Source organism: Artibeus jamaicensis, unplaced genomic scaffold, assembly GCF_021234435.1.
Source record: "Artibeus jamaicensis isolate MK-2021 breed Jamaican fruit bat unplaced genomic scaffold, CSHL_Jam_final scaffold_537, whole genome shotgun sequence".
In the NCBI taxonomy this organism is placed as follows: Eukaryota; Metazoa; Chordata; class Mammalia; order Chiroptera; family Phyllostomidae; genus Artibeus; species Artibeus jamaicensis.
The window spans coordinates 33,900,415-33,924,208 of record NW_026522047.1 but is presented as its reverse complement, the minus strand read 5'-3'; the positions used below and the strand labels follow the sequence as shown (position 1 = coordinate 33,924,208).

Below are 23,794 nucleotides of genomic sequence, written 5' to 3'. Positions count from 1 at the left end.
GAGAATGCAGGTCTTGTCACTTAGGCCATCTGACCAACTTGCTACCAAGGGGTAATGTTTGCACAATTGCATGAAAAGTCCCAGGGTTTGCCGTTCATTTCTGTATTACTCTTGGGTTCCTTTGTTCCTATCATTTTCACCGCTTCTCCCCCTCCTCCCAGAGAAAACTTGTATATCCTTTGAAGCAGCCACTTGAAACATTAAATGCTGTGAGAGATAAATAGATAGACCGCATTCCTTCTGTGAATCTTAAAGCTTTACATCGAGAGAAGCAAATTTTAGCCTAAAGCGTATCTGTTTATGAGCACATGCAGGTGACTGCTGATAATGGAATTGCTTATATATCCCTCAGAGGTGTTTGGGTAACCATTATTTTATTATCAGGCAGGCAAAAACAGTCTTGAACATCAAAGTGGACACCTCCTGGAAGCTACATTTATTATAAAAGGCTAAAGTGTCCACATTCATAGGAATCAAAGGGACTTAAAACAGAAAGGCAGTTGGATTCAAAGCCGAATGCAGTTCTGGAGAGGACAGCAACCACCTAAGTAGGTGGCAGGAACAAGAGGTAATTTAATTCTGAGAAGTACCGATTCTGCCAGCCTCTGCCGCAGCAAGGTGCCTGATGTTGTGATAGCCACAACCAGGGTCTGCCCGACAAACATTCCAACTGTCAGTGCAGGGACTGAGAATGCTTTTAAAATGTTCACCATTGGAAATCTCCTTGAGCATTCTCTGAACTCTTTTGCAGAAGGGAGGAGCTCCTCTTAGAAGGACATTGCAACTCAGTCCCGCTGCAGTATTTGAAAAGCCATCCTGGATGAATTTGAGCCCTTAACCCATAGCAACCTCAGAAAGTAACAACTAGACAGGCTATTCTGTCCACTGCCACCCAATTACTGTTCCGCTGTATTTAAGGACCTTTTGTATCTTCCCCCAGTTTGGCTCTAAATCCTCCCATCAGCCCCTTTCCCAGGAAGATAGCCTGAAGAGTATCTCTCTGCTGGGCTGGTTTTGAGTGTTTAATAGAAACTCCTCCACTTAGATCACTAAACTTTTATAATAGTTTCAAATATCCTTGAAGTCTTGGCCAGAGCATTTGGAAAAGTAACAAAGGGCCTTCCTATTTCTTCTCAAAAACTCTCCAGCAGTTTGAGAGTCTGAAGAGACCTAACCTCAGGCATTTTGCTTAAAGAGAATACTTCATATTATTTTTATAAAAGATGACTTCTATCCCTTTTTTTCAGGCTAACATCTTCTGAAATCCCCTTTGCTTTCCGAACAGTTTATCTTCTGAGAGACTAGAAAATATTTTCCTGGTGTTTGTCAAATGATAGTTGCAATTTAAAGTATTACTGTTGCAGAAGTGGTATCGTACCTGGGAGCATCTCTACTGAAAACCTTCATGGCCAATATTATTAATGAAAAGACACTACTGATTGTAATGCTATAAAACGGACTCTTAGAGAGTGTGCAAAGCCTTGGTCACATTTTTCCTGCACTGAGAATAATAGGTCAATAGTAGTAAAATTATAAATGTTTTAATGAGATCAAAAGGTGTAGTAATAAGGATGAAATAACAGTATGCCTTGGGCAATCTGCAGGCTAGCTTTTGGAAAAATGTATTATTTACCATTAATGGTTCTAATAGTTTATCAAAATAAGCTCTGTGTTGTGCTGTTCTCTTTTTCTTGATATGCATGAATTTTTTACTAAAAAAAGGAAGAATTCAGCTTTATAGAAATCAATAGATTATTGTAAATTCTTATCTATGTGAGACTTAAATCAGTGGCAGGGTTATCAAAGACTATTTACTCTGGATACATCAATTTGATTGATTTCCCCACAGTAAGTTAGGAGATCACCTATTCAGAAGCACTGCTTTTCTTATAAAAGAGCAATTCCCAACAGGGTGAGAACATAGGCTTAAATAGTATAAAATACTATTTTGTATTTTACATCATATCCCCCCCAAAGAAGAGTGAAGTAGTTAATTTAAACAATCCTCTAGGGAAAAATAAAAAGAATAGAGAGAACTGAACTTATGAAGAAAACTAAGAGCATATCAAAAGGAAACTATGCATTCCTTTGCCATGCATTTTCCGTTAACCCTACATTTCCCTGATATTCACATCTGCACACTCTCTCACGCTCAGCAAAGGTCGAGAAGAGTCACCCATGCACCTAGGACTGCCTGTAATTTTTCTATAGCGTGTAGGTCTGCCCGTTCTCCAAGGCTTTGCACTGGTTGCCACCTGTTTCATCCCATTTTATCAGAGATCATTTTTCTCATGGGTCCCATGAGTTCCCTGCCATGAGTTCCCTGCCCTCTCTCCCTGGGCCCCTCCCTCAGCTGCTACTCACTCAAAAGGGTCGCTGGGATCTGCCCTCTGGAGCTCTGGAGGGATGGGGATTCTTTTGTAGTACATTTCCCAGTCGAAGGCGCCTCGCATGGCGTCCCCAGCTTGCGCCTCATACCCAAAGTGATTGTGGTCAATGACATCGATCATGGGGCACACGATGGTTTTGTGGTTTAGTGCAATTTGGTCTGAAAAATGAAAGCACAAAATAGGAAATGACACACCTGCCTGGGTCATCTATCATTTTTTCAGCAAAGAGAAGCCTATGGATCCCTCCTGATGCTTCATGCTTGCAGCCGGGTTTGAACGCAGTCCATTTGAACCCTGGACTCCCTGTGATGGGACAGCGACTAGGCAATACTGGTGTGTCGTTTTTTTTTTTTTCTTTTTGAGGAAGCTGTGTCCCAGGGAGACTTGCAGAAAGTCCATTTAGCTTTACCTCTGTCACATTTCTGCTCTGACCTGTCCCCAATCTGTCATTCTATGGTGCATCCAGCGTGTGTGGGATAGAAACAGAAACTTGTGTTCTTCCAAGCATAAGGCTACAGCCTGCTGAGAAAATATTGGCCTGCTTTCTGGAGGTTCCAAAATGTAAATATTTAACTTGATGGCTTTTTCAGGATCTAATCTTACAGTGGCTATTGCCCCTAAAACGCTGACAGTTCACATACACAATTCTTTGCTCTCAGGCTTACAGAGATTTTGCCAAGCCCTATCTTGCAAGTGTTTTTCTTTTATTTTTTTCATATAGACTCTGTTTATCAAAGCTATACATTTTCATCTTCTCTCATCATATCCAAAAATATTTTAGATGGCCTGATACTACTGCTACTATTCCTGCTACTATGACATTCTTGAACATCTATTAAGGGATTTGTGCTTATGCTATTTCTAATCCTCCTTAGCAATGCTGTAAAGTGGCTATTACTATCATTTCCAATTTATGTATAGGAGGGAGCTGACCTCAGAGAAGTTAAATAACTTGTCAGAGGTCACTTATCGTTTGAGAGCAAGAACCACGCTGCAGCTGCAGCTTAGCCCTCCCACCCTGAACACCGGGGTCTTTCCTGTTTGCCCTCATGCTTCTCATGCAGCAGAAAGGTCACATCTTCCTGAGTTCCAGCTCCTTTCTTTTCCACGTAGATTTTAGTATCACGAGACATTAACAGCTGGTACAGGGAGCTGGTGTTCGCTTACTCTGCTCACCTAATACAGCTACATGTAAAGTATTTTCTTCCCAAGAATGTGATTTAATCAAGATTTATTATAACAAACTAATTCTATCTGACGGGCAGAACTTTTAAGTTTGACCATCTGCTCTGTGGTTATATGGAAGACCTGATGTGGCATGTGGAATAAAACACACTTAAATATCTTTTAAAAAACCATACTGTGTAGAATTAATGAGGGCTGGCTCTTTCAGGATCATTCTTTTGCTGGCACTGATAAGCCAGGGTGCAGAAACCACAGAATCCTTTGGAAGATCTCCCCTCCACATCTGTCTGACTTTTCACTTATTCATTTGTTCGTCTGTTCATTCATTCATTCCTTCAAACTTGACAACTATTTATTAAATAGAAATTATTTGTCTGTCACTTTTCTAGGTTTTGAGACTATTGCAGTCAATAACAACCACAAAAATCCATGTCTTCTGGAGTGGAACAAAGAAAACAATATACATAATAAATAACTAAGTTATATTGTGTTCTAGAAGGTGACAAATGTGATGGAAAGGAAATAACACAGGGTAAGGGGAATGTGGAATGCTGACATGAGGAAAGGGTCACAGTTTTAGATAGCATAGTCTCAGGGAGCCTGGGGGTCACCTTCATCTTATTTTAGCCAATTGGAAGACAGAGGGGACCCCCCAGCACTATAAGTTAATCTTCACCAAGGGCTCTGTAAGTACCCATTTGCACCTGAGGGAGTCTTATCATGAACTTGAATCTTTATCTGAATGGTGCCCCCCCCCCCATGTGGCTTTGACAGAGGAGACTATGACTTGTGTGTCCAAAATATTTCTTCTAACACTGCTGCAGGTGTGTTAGTATTAAGGTTTCAGTGACTTTCTTCAGTCAAATTCAGAATCAGGTTGATTTACAAGTTCCTTGACCAGCAAGGAGTCCCAAGGTGACCCAAAGAGAATGAGTCTGTTAAATTAACTGTCAACCTTCCCTTCAAATTTCCTTTCAGTCCTCATCCAGCTGCACTAGCTTAGAGTGAAAGCAGCATGACTAATTTTTCATCTAAGACTTATGCCTACATTTCAATTTCCAGGGATCAAACAAACGGACTCTTAATGGGAAATTGAAATTCAGGTATAATCCCAAGGTGAAAAATGAACCAAAGATCCGTGTGACTCCGCCTGGTTTTTCATTTTGGAGGATGTGTCAGGGCACTGATAAAGGAAAATAAAAAAAGATAGTGATCCTGAACTGGAATCATTTCTTATCCATCAGGCCTACAGGAAATGAAATGCTTTAATGAGAAAAAGTGGGGTTTTTTTTCCTTTTCCTTTTTTCCCTTCTTTTTTTTTCTTGTTAGATTCATACAAACAATGAGAAGCTTGGTAACCGACGTTTAGGGATTTCTCTGATTCATAAATAAGTTAGGTCCTTGGCTGACTGGAGTATTCAACACCATATGGATCAGATTCAGTTTGGGGCATCTCACTGTTGCTGATGAAACTCTAAATTGCTCTGTCCTCGGACAAGGCATTTTTAATGAAAAGCTCAGAGGAGCCTGTGGCTGCGGGTGTACAGAGACGTTCCCCGCAATTAGGATGGCTGGGCAGTCGGTCGTCAGTGTAGGAGTGTGTGGGTCGGGTGGGCGATGCGGTTGGGGCGGTAGCGGGTTGTTGCCTACTCTTGCTCCTGTATAGTTTCATTGGGTTTTTTCTCCTGCGTCTCTTACTAATGGCTCTTTGCTGGTTCTAGCTGAAATCCTGCCCAGTAGCCCACAGCAAATCATTGTTTCTGATTGTGAAGGCAGTTCTTACCGGTTTTACCTCCGAAGTCAGGGATATACTCACAATAAAAGTTGAATTAGTGAAATCTGGAAAAATAGGAAGGAGTACAATATGTGCCTGGTGGGAATTTTTAGAAACATATATTTTTTTTCAGGCTTACAATTTGTTTCCTATCTGCTACTGGATTTCATATCTGACTTCACTGTGAAATTTAAAAACACAGTCAAGCTCAAACTGAGCCACACATTTGTTTCCTACCTTGAAGGACTTCTAGTTTTTTTTCTCTCTCATTCGTAATGGTTCAAGTGCGATGTGACAGAGAGAGTCTCTTTTCCTCCTTGTGTCATTGGTGAGCAGTCAAGAGGTATCATCCGGATGGCAGCCCTGAGTGTCGGAGGGACTGCTCTGATACGGGGCATTATGTATGTAGGGACCCAGGCTGGTGCCAGGAGTGGGACGTGCTGGAGTCGTAAGTCCTAGAAAAATGTCACTTACAATCCGACCATGTTCTGGTGCTGAATATTTTTTTCCTCCTATAATCCTGTAATAAACGCTAAACTGTGTGTGGGTGAATTTTTTTCTCTGTGTGTGAATTTTAATCTTACTGTATTTTTTTTGAATACCTTTTCCTTTTAGCATTTACCCAGTGGATACAGCTGCAATCAAAGAGCACATCTAAGATAAATGAAACCTTTTCAGACCTTAGGATAGATCGCAGATGGTATTATCTACAAATGTCAACTTTAATGCAGTTTTCTAATTACCTATTTGTCCTCAGCAGGGGTTAAGGCAAAATTCAAGGTTCCCATAGTACAAATTGAAGTGGGGGCGGTGGTCTCTAGCCTGTGTTGGTTGCAAACTAAGTAGAAGCAAACCACAGAGTCCCTGGGAAAGAAGGCAAATCCCGCGCCCTGCCGATCCCAGGAGGCTGCTGCGGAGTCTGTACTCACTGAGGAGCGGGGGCAGCCAGTTCACGTTGACCTCGCAGTGGGAGTCCAGGAACGTCAGGACTTCTCCCCTCGCCATCGAAGCCCCCAAGAGTCGGGTCCGGATGAGCCCTTCCCTTTTCTTGGTGCGAACAATCCTTACTTTGGAAAAGCGGGCCATGTATTCCTCTAACTTATCCTTCAAGTGTTCTAGGAAGGAAGTGGAGAATACACAGAGAGAACACGAAACGTTACTTGTAGCAGAATCACTCACAGGGGGTGTTATTATGCACGGAGGGTGTGTGAACAGTGAGTCGGAGCTTGTGTCCATTTTTTTTCCTCTTCATTTTGAAAGGAGATGCTAAGATTTTATGCTGAGAGGGTTTTGTATTTTAGTTGCCAAAATGCTCCACAAACCACACACACTGCCTGTTGAACACTGTGGTGGACGCTGACACACTGGCCAGCGGCCACTGTGCTGGACCCTGGCCAGCACTGGCAAAAAGGACACCATGACATCGCAACCCCCCACCCCCAGCCCCTGCAGATTCCAGTGAGATGAACATTACAGCTTATGGGCTCCTTTCAACAGAGGGCTCTTTCCAGCAAAGCCTTTGCCTAGTCATTTGTACTTTTGAAGAGAAATTGCATTTCCAGAATGAGGAATGCCTTTGAATGCTCAGCCTGAAAAATAATAAATTTTCCATTTTTTGGGTGAGATTTTGATAATCATCATCTTGTATTTATTGCAGATTTAAAGAAAAAAGGTTTTGACCAACAATAAACAAACACATATGGCTCTATAGTAGTATTCCTCTAGCTTATCCTTCCTTGCCTCTCTCGGCTTTGAGACGGGCAGCTGTGTACCTGTCTCAAATAGGTAACTAGAAGGCCCACCTCTGGCGCTCTCCCTTTGGCTTGCTTCTCCCCTATTATGCCCCTGCGTAAGCTACAAAGAAAGATTCCAGAGGGCTACACAACACAGCACCACCCGTGAAGATGCCTGCAGCTCTACTATCTCATAAGGAAAACAAAGCCGAGACCTGCCATCCAGTTGCTCAAAGTCAGTGACAGGGATGAGTGATGAAGAGCTCTGTGCGTGCCTGCCTTGGACGGCCTGCATTCCGTCAGGACCACCCACAGTAATAAATGTCTAAGAAACCTTCATCATCTCATCACTGTCATTTATTCAGGCACTGGAATCCTCTGTATCACCAATGAACAAACCAGTGTCATTTTATAAGTTTGTAAGATCAGTTGTTGGGACTGCAGAACGCATTGTATCATGAAAACAGTGTCTTGACAGTCATTGGGGACTGAAAATAGATCACAAACATTTGTTGAACCCATTAAGAGTTCTTTAAATCCTCATTGTTCCTTTTTCAAAGGTACTACTACGTACTCCTTTGACGGTCTGGGCACATTGCTTCTTCCTTCCTGAACCCTAAGGATGGATGGGGCCTTTCTTGGGGGAATAGGAGGAGGAAGGGGAGAGGAGGAGAAATTCCCTGGAGCTGCCTAAGAGGAAGCGGCCCCAGGTGACAGTCCCTTCCCAGGTGTTCTAAGTTGAGCATCGAGGGGCTCAGTCACCTGGGAGAGGTCATTCCAACTTTGGATTAGACTTCCACATGTTTTAGTTTTTAGGTAAGTCTCTGGCATTCCGTGGGGTCTATGTCCACCTTCCTTTCCCTCTATGCACATTTTCTGATTGTGCATATTTTTATTTTATCAAAGAGCATATGCACAAGGGGACTGACTCCAAACAGAGCCCGTGGAATGTTCAGATCAATTCCTCTAGTTTGAACTTCATGGTAACAATAATTGGGTTGCTTTGCTTCAGAATAATGACCTAGCTGACTGCCCTTTTGAGGGGTCCCCTTTCTCCTAGTAGTTCAGTTGTAACATCTAATTACCCATAACTCCCAGTGAAGACAGGGGTCATCAGTCTAATTACCAAATTAGATGCTCACACAAGGGAGCTGCTGGGCATGGTGGAGATGGTGTTCATCAAAAACACCGTGCGTTTCTTTTCTGTGAACAAGTTTTAGATTCATTTCTAAGATATATAACATTTTTCCAAGCATTTTATGATTTTTAAGTCATCATGAGAAGGCATCTGTGAATAAATGAAAATAACCTGAATATAATTTATAGTTTGCAATTATTCTGTTTATAGAATGGAGGGGGGGAATAGAACAAATGTAATGGCATAATCAATAAAATAAAAAAATAAAAATAAAGAAAATGTTTAAAAAAACTCAAAAAAAAGAAAACTATAGAATGAGAACTTAATATTTTCTAAGTAGAATCATACCTTACTTGTCTTTTTGTGATTGGCTTATAACATGGTGTCATGTGCATCAGAATTTCCTTGCTTTTTAAGGCTTAACGATATATTCCACTGTATGTATAGACCACATTTTGATGATCCATTCATCGTTAGTGGGCATTCAGGATGTTGCTACCTTTTGGCCGTTGTGAATCATGCTGTGAGGAACATTCATACACAAATATCCCTCCGAGACTCCACCTTCAATTCTCTTGCATATATTCTTTAGCTATATGTGCCCAGCAGTGGAATTGCGAGATCATATGGTAATTGTATTTTTATTTTTTTTAGGAACCCTGGTACTGTTTTCCACATTAGCTGTACCATTTACATTCCTACAGTGGTGTCATCAGTTCTGAAGTTCCTGTGAACCCTCTGTAAAATGTGCATTTTGGTTGAATGTGGAAAAAAAAAACAACTCTAGTAAGTGCCTTGAGAACTACAAAAAAAAATTTCCCAAAGTCACTCTTTCTAATTCACTAAACACCAGATTTTGTATAGAGAAAGGAAAGTCTGAGTACTGGCAATGACAAATAGTTTTAATATAGAAGAGCAGCTTTCAAAGCGGGAAAATAGCACAAATACCAAAGTTTCAGCACTAACACTGCATAGGAAAAGCCCCTCCAGAACTTGTTTCTTTTTGCCTCACTGCAAAGCAGAGGAATCGAGAACACCGTACTTTCCAGTCCGAATGGGCCCCGCGATGACAAGCAGAGTGGGTAACATCTGGTTTGCGCATGTCCGCGCCAACTCCGCTCTGCAAGCCTCGCCTCCTGTAACCTCAGGGGTGTGGCCTGCGGTCTGCACCCGGTGACCAGCCGTCTGGCCTCTGTCCACACTTAGCCTTCCTTCTTCATCATAAATTATATCAGGGAACCAAATGGCACTTTGTAATTAATTACCTTAATGAATTAATTATTCCCTCCACATTTACCAATATATTTTTAATTATCTTCTTTCACTCTTCCAAGAAAACTCAGTCCTTAACTTCTATAGTTCCCTTCATTTCTAAGTGTGTAAAAAATGTACATTGCATAAGATACTCTATCTTGAGATATGGGGTACATAAAATATAAATTATCTTCTGGAGGGTGGGCCCCTTGTAGGACAGGCTTCTCTGACTAGGTGAGTGTTCTAGGAACCCATCTGTATCAGTGTACCAGCTGGCAGTGTTGTGAGAGGCTGCATTTGGCCTCAGTGAATTTTTTTTTGAAGACTTTCAAAGCGTTTGCTCATTTCATGATGGGTGATTTCCAAACACACCTGTCCACAGTGCACTGAGTGTTCAGCAGTTTTCGACCAAAAAAAGAGCAGGACCCTCATGCCCAACCCTCCCTATTCACTCGATCTCGCACCAAGCAACTTGTTTTTTCTTTTGCTAGAGGAAAAAAGTCTCAAAGGGAAAAGTTTTGCTAATGTGAAAGAGGTGAAACAAAAAATGGCAGAAGCACTAAAAAGCATCAGAATCAATCAGTTTAAAAACAGTTTCGAGCAGTAGAAAAAATGTCTCAATAGGTGTATGGCATCAGATGGAGAGTACTTTGAAGTGACTGAAGCTTAAACATGTAAGAATAAAGATACATTTTTTATAAATAAAAAAGGTCGAAAGAACTAACATATTTATACTTTTACCCTCTGAAGTTTTAATGGTAAAAGTCCCATGTATAAATTTCATGATTCTATGAGTAATTCAATAGCTTCCTAGAGTATTTTGCTGAACACCCTGTTATGTGATTTTTACACTGATTCATATTCTGTCCTTAATACTACCATTAATTATTGAGTTTACTGTACATGCTCACACATTTATACTTGGATAAGTAGCATTTGATGAGCAAGTTTGACTCTTAATGACCGTCTCTAGAAATTAGAATTGAGTGAGTTTTCCCTATAAAAATAATAAATTTTCTGTAACTTGTTTTCTTAAGAAAAAAATCAGGATAAATGAAAACTCTGGGCAAAATAATTGCAGAGTAATTGCGAGCCACACTTGTGGGGCTGTTAATGAGGTGAAATCACAGCCTCCCAGTGAAACCAAATGCTGAATGGGACAAACTGGAAGATACAGGAAATCTACCTCTGAAATTAAGGGATTCATAAGTACATTGAACCATTTTTTAAAACTCAAAGTGAAGGGGAAAAAAGCCGGAATGCTTGAGAAAGGGATAAATTGATCTTTAGCATTAAAAAGAAAAGCACAAAATTTAGGCAGAGCAAAAACCAAAAACAAATACAAATGAGCTCTAAAATGCCATAGAACAGCACAGATATCAAATGAAGGCAATAAAATCTATGGCCTTTTGAAAGTACTTTCAATTCTGTGGGGTTTTTTTTTTTTCATTTTGGAAAGATGTTAGTGTAATTCACATTTACATGCTAAGGTCATTTGGTTCAGCTTCCTCCAAAGCATCCACGGGACTACAGGGTGGGAATGGTACATGGGTAGAGTAATAGGAACCTTCGTCTCAAATTAGCATGGATGTGAGTGACTGAATTATGTCCCTAGTGAGCATTGAAACAGCCATAAAGACTTTGGGGGTTTGACTTGGCTTCACAATAAATAAAGATAAATTGGTAAGAATTCTTCTAAACAGTTACTGTGAGAAAAATGCTGTGTCAAAATTCCAATTTAGATGAGATCAGAACTAAATTAAATATCTGGGAATTGGTCCTGTCCCCAAGGCTACCCAAAACTCTGAGTTTCTAATGATATTCTTGTACCGTGATATTGGAGGAGGCAGGTAGGAAATGGGCTGTCTGCCTTCGTTGAGGATAATGGACCTGCTAAAGGTCGGTTCTCTCAAGGCATTGCTCCATGTCTTGATAATGCTATTAAAGAATAAGAAGGAAGGGACCCTATAAAATCATTGTTTCAGTTTAATATTTAAAAAAATATTAAGAGTACTGAAAGTATGTCTTATGTTTTTTGAATGAAAAAAACCCTCGGTAGAATAAATAGCAAAATATGACAAAGTAATACATGAACATAATAACAATGATGATTATGTCCACAGGAGTTCTTGTAATATCTATTCTACTATATTTGTATATGAATTTATTAGGTTCTTATTTTACAAATGAGGAAAATGATACTCGCAAATGAGGAAGGTGGGGGCCAGAAAGGGTAAGAATTTGCCTTTGATTATACAATAAAAGAGTACCTGGAACACTGTAAGTACTCAATAAGTGTTAGCAATGATATATCAGGGGGAAAAAAAGTTTTATCCCAAGTGTACTTATCAAGAATCTTCTGAGTACAAGTGAATTTAATACAGGAAATAAAGTGCTTATAGTAATAATATACAACTATTATAGATGGCCCAAAACATTTAGGAAAGTGGAAAGAAGGGGAAAAAACTGCTGAGCTTTATCACTGAAAGTCAATCACTCTTCATAAGCCAGACAGAGAAAGACAAACACTGCATGGTTTCACTTACATGTGGAATCTTACAAAAAATGTCCAATTCTTTGAGACAGAGAGTAGAAAAGTGGTTGCCAGGAGCTGAGGAGGGGAGGCAATAGGGGAGAATTGGTGAAAGTTACACACTCTCAGCTGTAAGACAAATGAGGTCTCAGGATCAAATGTAAAACATGTGACTTTGGTTGGTAACATTGTATTTGTATAATTAAATTTTGCTCAGAGTGGAGGATGCTTCTGCCTGCCTGCCCCTCCCCACCAAAGGTAACTAACTATGTGAGGTGATGGACCTGTTTGTTAACCAGCCTGATGGAGAGAGTCCTTTTGCAATGTGGAACTACTGCATATCAAATCATCACATTGTACACTCTAAATATCTTGCAGTTTCGTGTCAATTATACCTCAGTGGAACTGAAAAAAAGGTCACTATTCATGTTTTCCTTTAATTTTTCTGCTAATACTTAGGGCCTACTTGTTCTTTAAATCAACATGACATATTCCATGTTGTTATCTGAAAATGCTGTTTTAAATGTGCCACCATTTGGCCTTATTTTTGATTCAGGTTGTTTACAGGACTACAGTTATTACTATAATAATGAACACATAATGAATATTTGGACAACTGTTTCCTGAATCCACATTATTCCTGAGGAGAAATTTCAAGAACTGAAACTACAGCATCACAGGGTACGTGCCCGTCTAAGGGAAAACATTGTACAACAGTATGTAATTAGAGAGACTGCGAACTCTGCCTTCACGCGCTGCAGGAGTCCAAGAATCTGGAGTGGCCGAGACCATCCATTCTCCTCTTTGCTGAGAGAGCACTGAGGCTGCTTCTCACACTGCCAACCTGCCAAACCGCTGGCACCTCTCCTCACTGCACGCTCTCCCTTCTCTCCTGAAGATGGAACAGACCGGCTGTGCCCCTCCTCAGGCCACCCTCTCATCTGTGCACTTGATCCCACCTGTTGTCATCTGCTCAAGAGCACGGGTCCTGTTGGTGTCCCATCTCTTCCCTGGACCATCCTCAGTTGTGGGCTTTTCACTGAGATGTCTTTCTTCAAGCACAAATGCGCAATTTTTCTGAAACAGAAAACCTTTGACCCCCACCCTCCTTCAGCGTCTGCCCCAGTCACCTACTCCAGTTTTCAGCAGGGTGTTTTGTGGAGGAGTGGTCTGGACTTGCAGTCTCCACTTCATCTCTTCTCATTCTCTTGTTGTTTGTTTGTTTTTCAATTATAGTTTGTATTCAACATTATTTTGTAATAGTTTCAGGCCTACAGCATGATGGTTAGATAACCACATACTTTATGAAGTGTTCCCCCCAATATTTCTAGTATTTCCCTGGCACCATACGCAGTTATTACAATATTATTGACTGTATTCCCTATGTTGTGCTTTACATCCCCATGGCTACTCTATTACTACCAGTTTGTAGTTCTCAAAATCTTCCTCATCTTTTTCGCTCAGTCCCCCAAACCCCTTTCACTTTGGCAACCATCAGTCTGTTCTCTGTACCTATGAGTTTGTGGCTGTTTTGTTTGTTTCTTTATATTGTTCTTTAGATTCCACATATAGTGGAAATCCCATGGTATTTGTCTTTCTCTGCCTGACTTATTTGCCTTCCCATAATACCCTGTAGGCCCATCTGTGCTGTCTCCAATGGCACGATTTCATTTGCTTAAGGCTATTCTCTCTCAAATCCATACCTTTTAATTCATTCATTCCAGACAGTCGGGTATCTGTACAAATACCATGATCATTTACCTTTAGAGACAGGCAGAAATTTTGTTCCAGGGGGACTCTTCTGCCAAGACATAGCTCTTGTTTAGACTCAGCGGGAAAGGGATGTGGTGTGAGAACTGAATGTGGAGCCGGAGTAGGAAAGGACAGGGGTCAACACGGAGGAAATGATTTTGACTTCACTGACAGAGAAGAGGAGACAGGTTCCGAGGCACATGGGTCTAATTGTGAGCTCAGAGCACTTTTGTGGTCCCTGCAGGGTTAATTCTATCCAAGACTCGTGCTTTGCAATATATCCAGGAAGGTGGGGGGTTATGAAGAAAGATATAGGTCCTGGAAAATGTCTCCAGTGGTGAAAGCCCCTCGCCTGAGTAATTGAAAGCTAAACTGGACCAAGCACTATGAAATATAATTTGGCCCTCTTCTCCAGGGAATGGAGAAAATGACCTAATAGGTCTTTTCCATCTCTGCTTCCCCTGACCTCTGGCTGTTAACATCACTTTTCCTCGTTATGTCAGAATGAATTGCCTATTTACCACTGAACTCTGGGAAGCATTTTTTTCCTCCCCCGGTAAGACAACAACCTGGCACTTGCTACATGCACTTCATTTCAACTTAATCAATGTGCCAAACGTCGTTCTGAAATAGGTATTATTATTTTCAGGAAATTTAGCTTACTTGCTGGGTATATGGTTCCTCTCCACTGTCAAGCTGGAGTGCTCCCAAGTTTCAGAAGAAATTCCCAAGAGAATGTAAAATATATTAGCAAAATGGGAATGAAAATGAAGCGATGTGGCCTTTAAATTGCCAGTAACCCGCATCGCAGGGTCATTTATTAGTGCTGAAGCCTCCTCAGCCCAGTTTGTTTGCCTCGAAAATAAAAACAGAGAAACCCTGATGCGGGGTGACGGCATTTATACGCTACAGTATTGCATGCATTTTTCTTTCTTGGGCAGAAAGAAGGAATGGAAGTCATTTAAATATCTTACCGAGAAATAAATGGTGTTTCCTGGAGATTTTATATATGTACACACACATATATCCATACATTGATACATATATGTATCTATCACTTTCATCACTAAGATTAAGGGAAAAGTGACAGTTTGTAATATACCAAAACAAAAACATTGTTTTCTGCACAGTCTTGATTAAATGAGGCAATAAATCATATGTCTAAAACATGCCAAGCATCTGCCAAAGCACGAGTTGTCTCACAAAATGACGAGAATAGAATTGCGGAGCAGTAGGCATTTTATAGGCTGTCACTGATGTGACAAGTAATGATAAAGGGCAGCATTGTGTCTCCTCTCCTGATAGTCCAGCCACATATTTTCTACTGCAATTCTTTTGTTTGGCCATCTTTATCTTCATTTGAATGGTCTGCATTTCCTTGAGCTGCAGCAAAGATATATATTTTCCCTGCTAATGATGTGTCTCCCAGTCCCGGGATGATTTTCGTGCTTGATGCAAGTCCTCCACAGAGGGGGCCCCCATCAGTCAGTGTCCTGCAAGTGGAGCCGGCCACGACATTGACTTTTCCTACGCTCGGCAGACAGACGAGCCCAGCATGCTAGTGTCTCATGGAGGCTCCCATCTCAGGAGAGATGTGTTTTCCCCATTACTGTGTACGGGTTGTTCAGCCTGTAAATTCTGCCTACCAACATCTGTGTTAGACCAAGTCCCTGTTTCTGATTCTGAGACAAGCCTTTCTGCTTATTTCATTAAGAGGAGAGTAGACAAATACAAATCTATTTAAATGAATCAGTAAAACTACAAATTACCAGGTTTAGCTCATTTCTGAAAATGCAGCGCCTCTCTTTGAACAACCAGCCTGTGACCAGTAACGTAATGCAAACTATGGGAGATGCAGTGGGAGAAGGCACACACCTCACAGCTGGGGAGTGCACGAACTCAGCAGGGGTATAGAGTGCATCTGCGGCTGTGAAAACAGTTCATACCTCAAAACAGGGTTCACTTATCTGAGATGTTCAGTGTAGGTACTATAAGGATTCTTCAGAAAGGGTGGGTCCTGGACCTTGAATTGATTAAGATTTATACAGAAGAAGAAAGAAAGGTGAAGCTTAAGAAATGAAATAATAAAGAGGCAGGAAGTAGCAGTCATGAAATGCACCCTTATTATAAAAACAAAAAGAAAACAAAATGACAGGTCAACCAACCAGCCAAACAACAAGAACCCCTGCTTGGGTATCACCTTAGAAATGGATGCTAAACTGTGCAACTATGTGACTCAGAAGGAAGCCAAAAACAATCTGTGATCTCCAACTCCACTTTTTTTTTTCCTTTAGAGACTATAATTTCTTATTCTTTCATTTTCAAATTGTTCTTCTTAGAGATAGGTAATACACCACACTGGCAAACTACTTAATACAAAAAGGTATATATTGAAAAATAAATCCTACCTCATACCTCCAGTACCCCATTGTTCTTCTTACCAGAATTAATCCCTTTTACTAGTTTTTTCTCTATATTTTTGGATATTTCAGGCATATAGAATTGCATATATATGTATTTTATGTATAATAGACACTTATTTGTATATATTATTATATTATGTATTCTTTATATAGAATTTCTCAATTATAAGAAATTCATTTGTATAGTATAATAAATAATATGATTTATATTTTATAAAAATCATTTGTATATAACATAGATACTATATACGTTTGTGTACAAACATATATACACATATACACACACATATATTATCTATATGCCTAAAACATCACTTAATACTATATACATTAATTTTTACCATAATATTTGAAATTCCAAGGGGTGTTCTTTTGAAAATCTGGTGCTTTATTATTCTACAGCTCATTTTGTACCAAGCAATAGTTTTAATTTTTAACATATGAGTCTGGTGAATTCTCACAAAATCTACCTAAAAATCATCACAGCAAGAATCATGAAATGTCTCAAATGGTCCGATACTGTCAGGTCGGCCTGTGAAAGGCACCGCCGGGGACAAGCCAAAGCAGCCCCTGGAGCTTGTCCCACCCAGGCCCCGTGACCTCTGTACCAGAGTTGCATGGGCGGGAGCTGGCCATGATTTTGAACAAAAGTTAACTCTTGGTAAGATGTCAAGAAGAGACACCAATATTGCAAATCCTAGGTGCCTTTTTATTTCTTTAAGTCCAGAGCTAAACCTGAACGGGGACAATAGAGGCAAGTCATGAAGAATTGAATTCAAATACTTTTGTCCATGTTACGTGAAATGCCACCTTCAGAAAGATGCCTGTAGATTACATCAGGAAGTTTTCTCTGATAATGAGTTTTGAATAAACTTTAGGGTCATGATTGAATATTAACTTTTCTCTTTTTGGACAAGGAACAGAGACAACTTAAACTAGCTCAAGCAAAAGACGTGTTTCATGGAACCCCAAAGCATGAAAGATTGCCCTAAGGTTTATCTTCATTTTACAGATTAGGAAACTTAGAATTATAGCGAATAAGCAACCAGTCCAAGGTTTTAGGTCTCTAGTCCACATAAAGCAGGCCGAGCCAGATAAAACAATCAAAGGACAAAATTTTGAAAACAAGTTTCCTTATTGATGAAAACAATAAACACATTATATTTCTCCAATATATAAAGTAGTACTTGTCAAATTTCTGCACTTTAATACAGTGTTTCAAAAGGAACACAAAAGCAATTCCTTATCTCTTGTCTGTCTCACTTTCCTCCCCTGTAAAACTGCTCTTGCCATATGGCATTTATTGGTTTAGAACAATTATTGAGTGGTTTACATTTACAGTGTACTTGCCGGATCATATGTCAGTCCTTCCCAACTAGTCTATGAGTACTTGGTATAATGCCTAGCAGATAGTAGGCACTTGGAGGATGATGGTTAATTGAGGTAAAGTTGAACTGCAGTAGCCCCTTGCACATCTAAGAGGCAAATACATATTTTTTCTTCCGTCTGAGCTAAGGTGTGGAATGGCATTGTGATTTGAAACAGGAGTTTGAGAAACACTGATGAGATTTCTAGAGTGGGCGCCTCCATAATTAGGCATTTCATTTGAAAAGCAGTCGAGGGCAAATTGTGGCAGACACTGAATGCCAGGTTAAATAAGGAATCTATCTAGCAGATAACAGGGAATCAGCAGTGAGTCATAGCAACATGCTCTGTAGTCTTACTGATAAAAGGTGATAAGGCCTTGAATTAGGGTGGTAATATTTTGAAAAAACAATCAGCAAATGTAATGAATCTGAAAATTTTCACTTAGGAAAGGACCCCATCTTCCTTATTTTTAGTAAAGGTAATGAGGACTAGAGAGAACAAGAAACTTGTCTGTAATCATGTAACTAGTAGTAGAACTGGGATTTTAATTCTAGTTTATTAGCTAGGTATGTCAGTGTTAAACTGAAGAGTCTGAGATAGTCTCCCTTCTAGAATTAGGTGCTCATCCTTGCTCTAAGGAATGAAACAGCTCTCTACGGAGAATAGCACTTATTGTCACCGCTGTAAACTTGCGGTACCGTTCTGCACATCTCTGAGGCCAGGCAAGTCATTGTCTGGCCCTTGGGCAAGTTCTGCTCCCCAAACAATCTGTGCCAGTCAATTCTACCATATTTCTCATTCATATATAATCTGTGGTCACTGAACAATACATATATGCCCAAATATATCTACTTTCTCTCTATCCCCTAGCTACTTAATGCATGCACTGTGTTTGTTTCTTCTCTTGAACACCCCTCTTCCCCATTGTTTCAGCTTCATCCTCATAGCCCTTGCTCTGTCATACATGAATCTCTACATGCTCAACATTACAAGACACCTCCTTAACCTCTCCCTCTGTTTCAGAGGATATAACTCACAATCGCCTTAGAAGACATCCTCAGAAGCAGCTACATTCCATGAAATATAAAATAATTTTACATTCCATGTCTTCAGGGACCAAGAAGGAGGCATTCTTTGTATTGCTGTCAAGTGCTTATTTTTCTAGTCCTGTCTTAGATAGCTCGGGCTGCTACAACAAAATACCATTGTTGGGGTGGCTTAAATAAACAAATTTATTTCTTATAGTTCTTGAGGCTGAAATATTTGAGATTAGGGTGCTGGCCATTTCTGTTTCTGGTGAGTCTCTTTCTGGGGTGCAGACACCCACCTCGCTCTGTGCTCACATGGCAGAGAGACACCTCTGGTCTCTCTTCCTCTTTTTACGTGAACACTAATCCCATAATCAGTGTCCCACACTTATAAATGAATCTAAAACTAATTACTTCCTGAAGACTCCACCTCCAAATATCATCACATTGGGAGTCAGGGCTTTGACATGTTAATTTTGGAATAACCCAAATGTTCAGTCCACAACAAGTCATAAACTGAACCTACAAAAAACTGACCAGCCTTTGACACTCAGCTATATATTTGATTTGTCTCCTTCACTGTTATTTATCAACTTATTGATTACTCTTCTCAACTGAGGATGCTGGGACCAGAATGACTTCAAAATCTGCCTAAATAATTCATCTCACAACTTCCTTTCCTGGACTTCAATAACACAGGTATTTGTTAAACTTATGCCACCACATCTGTGTCTTGCCCTCACTCCAATCTGCTCCATTACAGAAGAATAATAATTCTAGTGTCTGAATCTCAGACCACCTTCTTCTATGATCTGATTTGTCTTGTTTCTTGACCTTCTGCACCCATACCATTTTCTTCCAACCCAATTGTTTTTCTCCTGGTACCTAATCCTTTTCTATGCAGCATGAAGTCCATGGGTCACCACCTGAAGCAGCAGCATCTGCCCCCTTGGCCCCACATTTCCTCCACACACTTTGCCAGACAGACTTCAACTCTAGATAATAATTCTGTGTTTAGATGATACACCTAAACCCAGATGGCAGAGTTAATGCTAAAGAAAATGTAATGTCTGTGCTTATGGGAACCACAACCAATGGACATAGTTCAGTCTCAGATGGGCCCTGAGAAACAAAAGTCACACCTCTCTCATGCTGGTAGAGCTTCCTATTTGCTTTGATGAGTAACCTTCACTTGTCTCCTCAAGCATCTATTCAGTTACTATTCTTCACTCTACCCATCAAAATGTTGACTCCTAGTTTTCAGTGGAGGTTAAAATTGATTTCAGCTTCTCACTAGACTGTGAGCTCCTTGAAGTCAGGGAACCTGTTTTACTCATTTTTATACCCTTGTCACAGTGCTTGGCATATTTTACACTCTCAATAAATATTGAATAAATTTACCTTTTCCCTATGCATAAACTGATTGGCATCAACACCCAAACTTAGCCATTATTAGAAGATATGTTTATCTGCCTCATGGGACCAACTTATTTGCCTACACACAAAACCTCTTCTCTTGTTGTCTTCCAGACACCTTGTTCCATTAGTTACCACCTCTCTCTTATGCATTCAAGTTTTCCCTCTATTAGGTGTTTTGTTAGCTATAAATATTTTCAAATGTCTCTGGTATGAGATAAACTAATAAAAATATTCTTTTAAAATCTGAATTTCTCTTTAGTTAACACAAAATGTTCTACTTTCCATCAGCTCTAAAATCATTGATAAGATTATCTTTCCTCCTACTGTGACCTGGCTTCAACCTCAGCCTCTGTTTGGAAACTGTCACAATGACCTCCAGTTGTCAAAGCCACCACGCATGTTCAAGTCCTTGCCTCACTGAAATTTGGCACTTCCAAAATTTTTTCTTGGCCTCTATAATTTTATGTTTTAGGTCACTTCTCAGTTTCCATATGGGCTCCTCTTCTGCACTTCAACCTGTAAATGTCAGAGACGCCTCTTCTCACTCATCTCCCCGGTAGTTTCAGCTGACCCCAAACTATATCTAGAACTTAAGACTTTATATTACAACACATTGTCTTTGTGTTGTAATAGGTGCTAATGGTGGGGAATATTGCTTTAAAGACCAAACAACCGCTAAGTTTTGAGATGATCTATTTCAGGGTTTCTTAGTGTTTTTGGCATTTTGTGCTTGGTAAGCCTTTGTTATGGGGGCTGTTGTGATGCTTAGCACATCACTGACTTTTACCCACTAGATGCCAGTAGTACCTCTGTGTTGTGATAACCAAAATTAACTCCAGACATTGCCAAATGTCTCCTGCAGGGCAAAATTGCTCCCCTTGTTAAGAAACACTAATCTATCTGAAAGGGGCTAATAACAATGAGTAAAGGAGGAATGACTAGTTCATTGTATTGTTAGGTTCCAGAAATGGGCTCAAATTTCAAATTAGTCTGATCATGTTTTGAATTAAATCTGTATGTCTTGAAATTTGCACTTCTCTTTACCCTTGCTACTTCCATTGACTTTGCCACTTATTTGGCAACATTTCCTGGAAATTAAATTTTCCTCTCTTTGTTCTGTGATTTGTTTTCCATGGAATATAGGTAGCAGTGGTGGGAAACCTTAACAGCAGCCTGGAATAGATGGTACTTGTGGAAAAGGGGTGGGGATTGCTGATAGTTGACCAATCACAAAAGAAGGAAAATACAACTTTTCAGGGGGACAGCTGCAACTGAACCTAATTCACTTTTTTTTTGATAAATTACTGAAACTTGCAATGACTTGGTGTCTTGATGCATGTGAATTCAACTAATATGAAAATAGGATTTACCTTAGTAAAATTTTGAACCTTCACTACTTTTCATTGATATCTTCTTTAGATTAAATGCAAATTTAAGTCTTCCCCATATTAACAGACTGTGCATATCCCATAAGAACATGCCCTTCCAGAACACCTTGGCAAAGGTCCTCTCTCTGCCTGCTTTTAAGTTTGCTTCTTAAAAGCAAAGTTGACAGTGAACCAGTCATTGAGAGAAGGGACACACTTGTGAAAGTCTGGGAAAGAATCGATGTCTTTAGAGTCATACACATCAGCAATGCAGATTGAAGAGTTTGCCTATTTAGAATGAGTAGACAAAAACAAAATAAAATGTAAAATAAGAACAAAATACATCATCTCAGCCAAATATTTATTATATGAAAGAATCTTATAAATTAGAAATCCTTTTCCTTTCATGAGATGATGCTTAAGTAGGTTAAACAAATTCTTCAAAGAGAAGGTAAGAAATATATTGTACTCATCGGACCACAAAATGAATGGTGACAATTATTTGCTACTTAAAATTTGATGGAAACTTCACATTTTGCAAACCTCTGCATTGAGTGCTGTAGATACAGACAATAGGAAAATACTCACGTTTGAAAAAAAACCTTAGAGCTTTCTGTAAAGGATTTATGATTTTTGAGATTTCTTAAAGCAGCTCAGTTGCCATGGCTGGCAGACAGCCAGCTGATTAGAGAGAATTAGAGTTCACGTCTTTTTTTCCCCCCATGAGTGTTTCTAGTTTGCCCTAATTTAGAGTCATTGGATTTTTCTTCCTAGAAAATTCAAGGCACGCAATTCCCCCTTTCAATTCAACTATGAAGCTATTAACTGGGCAATAGTGGAACAAGGTTCCCCTTAAATGATTCTGACATTCTTCAGAAGCAAGACTACTGATCACCTTTAATCTTAATGGATTGGAACTAATTTCTGAAGACCCAAAGTTTCCTCAACTGGAAAGAAAATAAATTATAAGAAACAGCAACAAAAACCCACAAACAGTAAACATAAGCTCCAGAGACTAAAAGTCATGTCTTAACCAAACAGATGATCAGAGATGATTAATGCCTTGGACATACACTCTCTCTGGAAAACTATTTAGAAATTCTTTTGATGTAGCACTCACATGAATTCAACCTTAAAAAGGCAACTGTTTCCCATCACTCTGTGTTCTCCGTCCATTTTATTTTTTCTTACTGTTACGATCATCTGACATACACTGTAGCTTTTTTACTTTATAAACCTTTAAACTTTTTAACATTTAAATTTATTTATAGTAACACTTAAAACATAAACAAGTTTACATTTTTATAAAATATTTTTCTTTCTCTCCTTACTTTATAAGCATTTTGCTATTTTTAACATTATGTATTTACCTTTAAATACTTTTGTTGTTGTTAAAAATTAAGACACACACTGCTTAGGCCCACACAGAGTCGGGGTCTCCAGTGTCACCGTGTCCCACCTCCACATCTTGTCCCACAGGAGGGTCTTCAGGCGCAGTGACACACACAGAACTCCTATGATAGCACTGCCTTCCCCTGGACCACCTCCTGGGGGGCCTGCCTGCGGCCCCTCTTTTCAGTGATAGGTCCATGGTGTTTCTTTTCCTTCATCATAGATTTGCTCTGTATTAATGAAAACCTTTTGATGTTGAAGTTTATTATTTACAACCTTTTAAAGAGACCGTTAAGGTCTGGAAAACCTTCTGCCCTTCACTGTGAGTTTTCTTGGGGTTCTTTTTCTTCTGCAGTTTTTTTTTTGTGTTGCCTCTTCTTTAGCCATGTGTTCCTGTCCCAGTTCTAACAATTCTGCATTAGTCAGTTCCTCAGGAAGCACCTCTATGCTTCCCCAATGTCATCCTCATGCACGCTCAGGTTAAAGTTGTTGACCATGTCAACGACAGCCTTGTTGATTGTTGCAACCTCCTCGTCCTTGGCAAATCCTTTGCAGTCATGGATGAATCCCTTGTGTGTCTTCTTCCAGATGCCATTTATATATTCCTTTGTAACATCACCCCAAGCCCAAGCAAGGTCCTTGCTGCAATCATAGATGTTGTGATCCTTTCAGAATTGCACCTTTTCAGTGTCTTCCTCAGTGGCAACAATAGCCTGGGAAAAGGTCCTCCTCAGGTGGTGGGCCTTAAAGGATGCTATAACTCTTTGGTCCATTGGTTGGATCTAAGAGGTGGGATAGGAGGCAGAAACACCCCTTTGATATTGGGCTGAAGGTCACTAATAAAAGGAGGCTATCTAAGAGCATTATCAACAATAAGCAAATTAGTGAAAGGTATGTTATTCTCCAAACAGTACCTTTTTTCGTTTTGCTGGCATCACAATGTAGGAGGGCCTCTTGGAGGTTCCTGTAGGATGAGGACAGTGTGTGGTTGCTTGAAGGACCTGGGGTTCTCACCATGCCAGATCACAGAGGGTTTCC

At 39.9% G+C, this 23,794-nt stretch overlaps 1 protein-coding gene across 1 annotated transcript in view; it reads right to left on the bottom strand.

The window, feature by feature from the left end:
• Window positions 1-23,794, bottom strand: part of GALNTL6 (polypeptide N-acetylgalactosaminyltransferase like 6) — an 872,151-nt gene that overhangs the window by 159,291 nt on the left and 689,066 nt on the right. Inside the window, exons 5-6 of the mRNA XM_037155041.2 lie at window positions 6,279-6,464; window positions 2,365-2,548 (exon numbers count right to left, since the gene is read on the bottom strand). Of these exons, the coding sequence (XP_037010936.1) occupies window positions 2,365-2,548; window positions 6,279-6,464 (370 nt within the window). The remainder of the gene's footprint in view (window positions 1-2,364; window positions 2,549-6,278; window positions 6,465-23,794) is intronic.